Source organism: Rhinatrema bivittatum, unplaced genomic scaffold (assembly GCF_901001135.1).
Source record: "Rhinatrema bivittatum unplaced genomic scaffold, aRhiBiv1.1, whole genome shotgun sequence".
NCBI classification, from domain to species: Eukaryota; Metazoa; Chordata; class Amphibia; order Gymnophiona; family Rhinatrematidae; genus Rhinatrema; species Rhinatrema bivittatum.
In genome coordinates, this window is record NW_021821392.1 from 58,451 (window position 1) to 68,589 (window position 10,139).

The window sequence follows — 10,139 nt, forward strand, 5'->3', positions numbered from 1 at the left end:
GTTCATGCTGGATAACAAACACAATAAAATAACAGCTGTTCATGAAAGCATTTCCGGACCCTTAAAGATTCACTACCATCAAATGCAGCATTACTGAACATTTCCTATTAAACTGAAACAGTCACTATCTACCAATCATTACAATGTTTTACTTCTGGTTAAACTTTTTATCTTTCCTCTAACTCTAATCCCAGTTAGAATGACCCCTGTTTTATTGTAACTTTTTCTTCCATGCACTTGTTTTACTTTTTAATGTATACTCTTTGTTATTAGTTATTTACGTTATAATGTATTTCTCACCCCTTGTTTTATGTAAACCGACATGATACGAACTCCGTGAATGCCGGTATAGAAAAATACAAAATAAATAAATAAATAACATAATTATAGCAGCAATAAAAATAAGCATATACAAATAGAAACATAAGTATGCATGTAAATGCTTTTCCTGCTCCAACTCTGTTCCCCGGAATACCTCTTTCCATTGTACATAAAAGTATGTACAGAATCACATTTGCAGGACTTTTAAATGTACAACCTCTGGGGCAATTTTCTGAAAGCCAATTTTGCATAGAAAACAGTGATTTATGCATGGAAATGCTTTTGAAAATCGGCTCAGATGGCACAATTTTTGAAACTATGTGGGCAAGTAAAGGTCTTGGGGTATATTTACCCATGGATTTCACACCAGTTTTCAAAGAGAAAGAATGCATGTGCTGTAAAAATTGCCCAAGGAAAAATTACCCACAGACATTTGCCTTTCCTTTAACTGTAGATATGTTTTCCATCCAAAATTATGTGCATTGTTTTCTCCTCTGACCTAATCTCAATCCAGGAACACTTCCACTACAATGTGGGGAAAAGTAGACATGCATACAGGGTCTTCAAAAAGCCCTTTTACCGGGCTAATATTCATTTACATAGGCAAATGGCTTTTGAAAATTATCCTCTGGGATGGTAATTTCAACAGCCATTTCTGAGGGAAAAAACAGTGCTTTACCTGCAGAATTGGGCGTTCAGAAAATTTCCAGCTCTGTGTGGAGGTAAACATATGACAGTAGTCACATTACAGGTGGAACTTTACCCACGGTAAGGGGAGGTGTTACTGGGGACGCAAGTTAACGTATGCTCTTTGGAGGTAATTTTAAAAGGATCTACATATGTAACTGGAACATACTATTGTAGCAATTTAAAAAACCCATTTACGTGCGTAAATGCCCTTACACTTGAATATCCTATGGACAATTCAATGGCTTATACTGAAGCTATTTTCAAAATCCCACTTATAAGGGTAAAATATATTTGCACATGTATAAACCCAATTTTAAGCAAGTAAATGATTTTTAAAATGAGGCCCATAGTCACAATACAGGCGAACTTTACCTGCAGTAGTGAGAGGTGTTCTCAGGGGTGAGTAAACTTATACTCAGGGACAGTAACCTTCAAACCAGCGTGTGGGTGCATCAGCCTGCACCAGGGATGCAACTATTTTATAACTATAAATACAAAACCTGCTATATATGGAAATTCTTGGAGCAGTCAAGTATACCTTCATACGATGCTATTAATAAAACAGCTATCGTGTCTGTGAGCCAAAAAATTATAAGGCTTCAATAATCATTGGGTATCTTGATGTGTCTGACTGCACTTGTCCAAGTGTTTTATATAGAAGTCCCCTTTCCAAACTGAATTTATGATGAACTGTTTGAATGTATACAGTACCACTTATCTTGTTGCAGTTAGATTAGGTGTAGCAGTTACAGTCCACCAACCACAGCCGCGCCGATATTCATTGTCATTGGATCAGCGTTCTGACTTGACAACTCACAAATTGAAAGAGTGTTTGCAGTCCACCACCGCCAATGTTAAGATCTTGAAGAAGGAACCCTTTCGCTCCGAAACATCGAGATATCGGCTTCACAGAATTGGCTACACCTAATCTAACTGCAACAAGATAAGTGGTACTGTATAAATTCAAACAGTTCATCTAAATTCAAACAGTTCATCATAAATTCAGTTTACCTACCCCCGGAACACCTCTCCCTATTGTGTGTTAATGTCCACTACGGGTGGACATTAACACACAATAGGGAGAGGTATTCCGGGGGTACATGCAGACTTTGGGGGTAGGTAAACTTACATACAAAGTCACACTACGGGTGGAAATTAACACACAATAGGGAGAGGTATTCCGGGGGCAGGTAAAGTTACATTCAAATTCACACTACGGGTGGAAATTAACATACAATAGGGAGAGTTATTCCGGGGGTAGGTAAACTTACATACAAAGTCACAGTTCGGGTGGAAATTAACACACAATAAGGAGAGGTATTCCGGGGGTAGGTAAACTTACATACAAAGTCACACTACGGGTGGACATTAACACACAATAGGGAGAGGTATTCCGGGGGTACATGCAGACTTTGGGGGTAGGTAAACTTACATACAAAGTCACACTACAGGTGGAAATTAACACACAATAGGGAGAGGTATTCCGGGGGTAGGTAAACTTACATTCAAATTCACACTACGGGTGGAAATTAACATACAATAGGGAGAGTTATTCCGGGGGTAGGTAAACTTACATACAAAGTCACAGTTCGGGTGGAAATTAACACACAATAAGGAGAGGTATTCCGGGGGTAGGTAAACTTACATACAAAGTCACACTACGGGTGGACATTAACACACAATAGGGAGAGGTATTCCGGGGGTAGGTAAACCTACATTCAAATTCACACTACGGGTGGAAATTAACACACAATAGGGAGAGGTATTCCGGGGGTAGGTAAACTTACATACAAAGTCACACTATGGGTGGACATTAACACACAATAGGGAGAGGTATTCCGGGGGTAGGTAAACTTACATACAAAGTCACACTACAGGTGGACATTAACACACAATAGGGAGAGGTATTCGGGGGTAGGTAAACTAATACAAAGTCACACTACGGGTGGACATTAACACACAATAGGGAGAGGTATTCCGGGGGTAGGTAAACTTACATACAAAGTCACAGTTCGGGTGGAAATTAACACACAATAGGGAGAGGTATTCCGGGGGTAGGTAAACTTACATACAAAGTCACACTACAGGTGGAAATTAACACACAATAGGGAGAGGTATTCCGGGGGTAGGTAAACTTACATACAAAGTCACACTACAGGTGGAAATTAACACACAATAGGGAGAGGTATTCCGGGGGTAGGTAAACTTACATACAAAGTCACACTATGGGTGGACATTAACACACAATAGGGAGGTATTCCGGGGGTAGGTAAACTTACATACAAAGTCACACTACAGGTGGAAATTAACACACAATAGGGAGAGGTATTCCGGGGGTAGGTAAACTTACATACAAAGTAACACTACAGGTGGAAATTAACACACAATAGGGAGAGGTATTCCAGGGGTAGGTAAATTTACATACAAAGTCACACTACGGGTGGAATTTTATTCACTGTAGTTGGAGGCATCTTTGAGGGTAGGAGAAGGCAGGGGTTTGCACTCAGTGCATACTTTACAATTTTCAAAACCTTGTGCACAACTTTTCTTGGGAAAACAGGATGCTGGGCTTGATGGACCCTTGGTCATAAGAACATAAGAAAATGCCATACTGGGTCAGACCAAGGGTCCATCAAGCCCAGCATCCTGTTTCCAACAGTGGCCAATCCAGGCCATAAGAACCTGGCAAGTACCCAAAACTAAGTCTATTCCATGTTACCATTGCTAATGGCAGTGGCTATTCTCTAAGTGAACTTAATAGCAGGTAATGGACTTCTCCTCCAAGAACTTATCCAATCCTTTTTTAAACACAGCTATACTAACTGCACTAACCACATTCTCTGGCAACAAATTCCAGAGTTTAATTGTGCGTTGAGTAAAAAAGAACTTTCTCTGATTAGTTTTAAATGTGCCCCATGCTAACTTCATGGAGTGTCCCCTAGTCTTTCTACTATCCGAAAGAGTAAATAACCGATTCACATCTACCCGTTCTAGACCTCTCATGATTTTAAACACCTCTATCATATCCCCCCTCAGTCGTCTCTTCTCCAAGCTGAAAAGTCCTAACCTCTTTAGTCTTTCCTCATAGGGGAGTTGTTCCATTCCCCTTATCATTTTGGTAGCCCTTCTCTGTACCTTCTCCATCGCAATTATATTTTTTGAGATGCGGCGACCAGAATTGTACACAGTATTCAAGGTGCGGTCTCACCATGGAGCGATACAGAGGCATTATGACATTTTCCGTTTTATTCACAATTCCCTTTCTAATAATTCCCAACATTCTGTTTGCTTTTTGACTGCCGCAGCACACTGAGCCGACGATTTCAATGTGTTATCCACTATGACACCTAGATCTCTTTCTTGGGTTGTAGCACCTAATATGGAACCCAACATTGTGTAATTATAGCATGGGTTATTTTTCCCTATATGCATCACCTTGCACTTATCCACATTAAATTTCATCTGCCATTTGGATGCCCAATTTTCCAGTCTCACCCAACATAGCAATTTCTTATGTTCTTATGTAGGTAGTTTAAGGTAATTTTCAAAGTGAAAGTATGCACACAATTTTACTTTGAAAATTACTTATGTCAGGAGAGTGGGGTTGATTCAGGGCACAGAGGCCCCTTGATCATAGTGTCATGGATGATTCGAGGATGGTCTCAAGAGCAGAGCTTCTCCCTAGTGTTAATTGTTAATATAGCAGCCTTTGCAGGCACACTAACATTTAACACCCACTAACATTTAACACCCACTCTGAGGTTAATGTTAAAATTTAGGCCTTGGTGTGCATGCTAAGCTTTCATTCATTCATAAAATACACATTTAAATGTGTATTTTATAATTAACAAGTGTCAGTACCCTATTCTTGTTAGCATAAAAATTTACTGCTATTTGCATTAGATTTTCAAGAGGAAGAAGAATAATTTTATAAGCTTATAATTTTGGCTTATCCACTGCCCTCTTCCACCCAATATCTCTCTGAACTCACAAATGCAAACTTGAGCTGTCTGTCTGCAGGACAGTGGGTCCAGCTTATCAAAAGGTATTGAAAACATTCTTTTCTGTTTAGTTTCTTGGTCACTTGACTTGGGTGATATCTTCGCTGAACCCCTCCAGTCGGGATGAGATGTTACAACTACTGGACACAGCTAGGGTAAGGATGAATTTTATCTACCCTGACAAACATAAGGAGACTGGCTACCATTATCTCAATATCTGAATTACACTACCTCAGGCCATTCAGCACCAATAGCTGTACAGATCATTGTAATAGTCATCAGCTCCAAATATAATGTGAAGAAGGATGCAGTAAAGGGTGGAGGTATCTCTAAAGTATGATGGAAACCAGCTTATTTATAAAGATTTTCTAACCCGCATGTTCTGTTCAGAAGTTTACAGCAGCTTAGATTATTCACATGCATAATAAAAAACAGAAGTCATACAAATGTACAAAGTTAAAGCATTGAAGAGGAGAAACGACCCATTTAGCTTAAGAAAGCCGATTGAAAAAGGTACATTTTTAGTGCTTTCTTAAACAATTTTTGTGCGACACCGTGCAAACAGACTCTGGCAGATTGTTCCACAGGCTCGACTCCTGTAGTTGTCCACATGTTGTCCAGCTGTCGCTTCCTTTATTGTTTTACTACAGCAGCTGAAAGCACTGCCCTTGAAGACTACACTAGAGCAGGATAGTATTCTGAGCTTGTCGGCCCGATGCCTCCTCCTTACTTGGAGAGACAATGAGGAGCTTATTCTACGGATTCCTACTCATGAAATTGCTGCTGCTTCCTACCTACGAGATGATGCTCTCCACCTCCTTGTCCTAAAAACAGGTACATGCCAGTTGTAAACACATACTAATTCCCTATCTACTTCTCTTTGGTCTTTGTATCTTTTTCTCGTAGATAAGCAGCTGAATTGGCCATGCTGTCTGGGAGGTTGGAGCTCTCAAAGTTGAAAATCTTGTCTTTGATAGTAAGGAGCGCCTGCTTGCCTGATGCTGCGCTGCCTCAAGACTTCTCAGTCTGTATCAAAGCAAGCAAGATGCAAAGGTAACAAAACTGTCTGGGGAGGCGGGAGGGTCAGCATGGCTAATTCATCTGCTATCTATGGAAAACACCGTTTACAGTGAGAAAACTTGCTCTTCTTTTCTCTCTTTATTCCTCGTTTGCCTGCTTTATTCCTTCCTCTGTCTCTTCTTATTTATTTAGATTCTGTATCACCTTTCCAAGGAACATAAGGCAATGTACAAACCATAATACAATAACAAAAACAAAATATAAATCTAAAAGAAACACAGAATATTAATTGTAGAGGTGAAAATCCTCTTCTCACAAAGTAACAATAAATTGTTTTTCTTCTGAATGTCAATGTTGTTCTCTTTCCTTTTGCCTTTCCTTCTTGCTCTGTCTCTCCATGTAGTGTCCTGATGATTAATATTTTTTATTTCAGGGCTTGGAGTAGACCCAGTGCAAGCGGGTGGCAGTTTAGACATTAATCCTGGGAGAAATCTAGAGCAAAAGTCACCACTAGGGGTAGTTGAGAGGAGGCAGATGGGTGGCAACATGGATCCAAAGCAGCAAGGAGTGACTATGGAGCGTCGTCACACAATCTGCAGTTTAGATTGGAAGATGACTCGGGCTGGATCCGAGAGCAGGCAGAAGGGAGGAGGAAGCCTGGAAAGGAAGCAGGCAGGAGGCAGCTGGGAGAAGAGGCAAGGTGGGAGGGCTTTTGGCAGCTGGGAACAGAGGCAGGCATTTAGTGGTAGCTGGGAAGGAAGGCAGACAGTGAAAACTGTCGGAAGCTGGGGAAGGAGACAGACTTACAGTGGAAGCTGGGAGAGAGGGAAAACCTATGGAAGCTGGGAAAGAAGGCACACAGGTAACAACCCATTGGATCCTCAAGAACCAAGCCCAGAGGCCTATTGCAACCTGATCATCCTAGCTGTGGAAAACAGGGTAAGTAAACACTAATTCCAAATCTTGTATATGCATTTGCATCTATGGAACATTTTTCCATAATATATAGAGCACGCTATAAGGTTTTTTTTCTACTTTATTTTTATTTTCAAAAATTTACATTCAAGATAACTTGAAGACACATTACAGAGTTTGCTAAGAAAAAGAAAAGGAAAAGAAAAAAAACATTTCCAAAATGAGCAACATTTGCAAAACATGCTGTACATCTTTAACCACATTAGGGGAGAGGTTCCAAAACATAAGGTAACAAGAAACCATACTAGTCAGGGGCCTGACAAAAGTTATGTGACTGAGTTCCAATTAACATCAGCAGATTTATTTTGAAAAATACATTCCAGTAGGTTGGGATCATAAAATATGTAGTTAGATCCTTGAAATCTAACAACACATTTGCAAGGAAACCAGTCTACCAGCCTCAAACCCAGTCTACCAGAGTTAAAAAAAAAGTTAAAAACCTGGCTCTTCAGGCAAGCGTTCCAATCTCCAGAATGTAACTAAGCGCCTTATCCTGATTGAACTTGGGAATACTCTGTATTACAGTTAATAATATGCAATTTTATGCAAAATTAAATTTCAATTTAATCTTACGTTTAATTTAAGTTCAACATGCTAATTGGCCTAATTTTAAGTTAATATATGAAAATATTTAAGGATTTATTGTTATTGTTCAATGTTCTTTGTAAAAAAAACCCCGGTCTGACCTCCCAGACCAGGGCAATCTTTTCGTTTCATGTAAACCGGACTGATTTGTATTGTATACAGGAATTCCGGTATATAAAAATTAAAAATAAATAAAATAAATAAATAGATGAAAGGTAGCACCTAGGTTCAAAACCCTCTATTTTTAGACAAAAAAATTTCTTCTGAACTTGGGTCTCCCTAACTGCATCAGGGAAGATGGAGATCTTTTGGCAAAAAAGGAAGATTCTCTTACACAAAAAAAGATGCGGAGTCCACAGAATATCACTTTCCCGAGTATTTACAACCAATAGGGCATATCTGTCTTGAACAGATATGCCCTCTCCTTCCTCATGGCCACCCGATTCCTCTGGGCCTCACCACGCCCTTTCTATTCCGCTTACCCATAGCAATATCTATTTATTAGATGCCTTACTTTATCTATCGCTTTTCCACTGTTTATGCCGCCCCATTATATTAGTCATTCGTTTTTTTGACGACCTGTTTATTTATATTCAACTGTTATCTTTAATGGTTTTATTCATAAATGCTTATTCATAATTATTATTTTTTTTCTATATTAACCTGTTATTTAATGATTTGACGACTTGTTTCAATGTAACGCCACAGCTGCGACTGTTCTGTTTCAATGGAAACCGATTTGATTTGATTTTTTATCAAGAATGTCGGTATATAAAAATTATAATAATAAATAAATAAAAATAAACAGATGTACCAGAATCAAGAATCTTGATCATTTCTCTCATCTAAAGTAGCCACTGGAACAGATTTATCTTTAACATCAGAAATATATTATACCTTACTGAGATCAGGTATCATCTCCTTGGACACCCTAAGAAAGTCCAAATAGAATCTTCTCAGCATCTCCATGGGAGGTATTAATGGACAACAAGGAAAATTTAAGAAGCACAGATTGAATCTTCTAAAATGATTGATTACCAAAATTTTCAATTTTTCTAGGCAACAATTCATTCTGTTTAATTAAGGCAACATTAATATTAGAGATACTAATACATTGTGTTCTAAAGGACCCCAATTAATCACTATGCTTGGAGAGTTGAAGAGAATGTTCATTAACCTGGGCAGTTAGATTACCCAATGATCCCAAAGCAGTCTATCCTGGAAGATAAGGCTGACTCTAAATTAGTTATTGCTATCCATAAGTCTTCCAAGGTGATGGGAGTAGGTTTAGGCATAACTGGATCTCTCGAGTAGATGTTAAAATGGTATCTGCCCCTCGGGACCTCCCTTATAAGGAAGAAGGAGACGAGCCTATCATTAATCCATAGTAATGATTCCCAAGTCTCTGTAAAACAGAACTTAGAACCATAGGTGGTATAGGGCCTTCAGGGCTCAGGGAGACTGAAGCCTCTTAATGAATGGAGAATTCAGCTCCAAGTTCCTCTGGGCCTATAACTTGGCTTGAAAAATTGAAGACCTCTAATGTCAACTGAGTAGAAGACACAAGTAACACAGATGGGAGTAGATTCAAGTTTCCTTCCTTGTTCTTCCCCATTTGAATTCCAATGCCAACAAAATCCAAGAAGAAGCAAAGATAAAAACTGTCAGAGGGGCCTGACCCTTTGATGTGCAGCTTGTTGCGCGGGTGGTGGACCCTTGGCCTGAGGTGTGGTTGATGCTACCTGTAGTGCAAACCCCACGGGTTCCTACCGTTGGGAGGCGGAGCAGATTAGGAGACGGAAGCGACTGGAGCTTTGCCAATACCAGCCCATGTTCCTCACAGGTTGAGCCCTTGGGTGCCGGGGCCGGCTGGTCTTAGGCGGGCCTCGGTCTGACAATTCCCGGTAGATGTTGTAGCAGGTAGTCAGGGACTAGCAGAGGTATTGGAGGGACCAAAGCAGGTCTGGACGAGACAGGGTTCCAGAGACCGAGCGCCAAGGACAGGCCAGAAACAAGAACAGGTGACACCCGGGTAGTAGAAGGCTGGAGCCTGAGAGAGCCAAGTCCAGGGAGATACCGAAGGTGTAGTTGGGAACAGGCTGGAGTCGGGGCAGGTGGCAGAGCTAGTCAAGATGCAGTGGAGCGAGAGCCAAGGACAGGGATCAGCCCTGAGCGTAGTTCCAACAAAGCAAGGGTCAAAACCAGTAATCAGTCCTCAGCAAAGTTCCAATGAAGCAAGGGTCAAAGCCAGTAGTCAGTCCAGAGCATAGTTCCAACAAAGCAAGGGTCAAAGCCAGTAGTCAGTCCAGAGCATAGTTCCAACAAAGCAAGGGTCAAAGCCAGTAATCAGTCCAGAGCATAGTTCCAACGAAGGAAGTGTCAAAGCCAATAGTCAGTCCTGAGCATAGTTCCAATGAAAGAAGGGTCAAAGCCAGTAATCAGTCCTGAGCATAGTTCCAACAAAGCAAGGGTCAAAGCCAGTGGTCAGTCCGAGCAAGGCTAGGGAGTAATCAGGAACGGAATCACAGGAACCAGGGACGAAGTCAG

The 10,139-nt window shown here is 40.4% G+C and overlaps 1 protein-coding gene across 1 annotated transcript in view; it reads left to right on the forward strand.

The window, feature by feature from the left end:
• LOC115082645 (cerebral cavernous malformations 2 protein-like) overlaps nucleotides 1-6,971 on the forward strand; it is a gene marked incomplete at its 3' end in the record, with an annotated part of 46,091 nt that extends 39,120 nt beyond the window's left edge. Inside the window, exons 2-4 of the mRNA XM_029586847.1 lie at nucleotides 5,084-5,167; nucleotides 5,663-5,846; nucleotides 6,466-6,971. Coding sequence (XP_029442707.1) covers nucleotides 5,084-5,167; nucleotides 5,663-5,846; nucleotides 6,466-6,971 — 774 coding nt within the window. The remainder of the gene's footprint in view (nucleotides 1-5,083; nucleotides 5,168-5,662; nucleotides 5,847-6,465) is intronic.
• Between the last annotated feature and the right edge of the window lie 3,168 nt (nucleotides 6,972-10,139).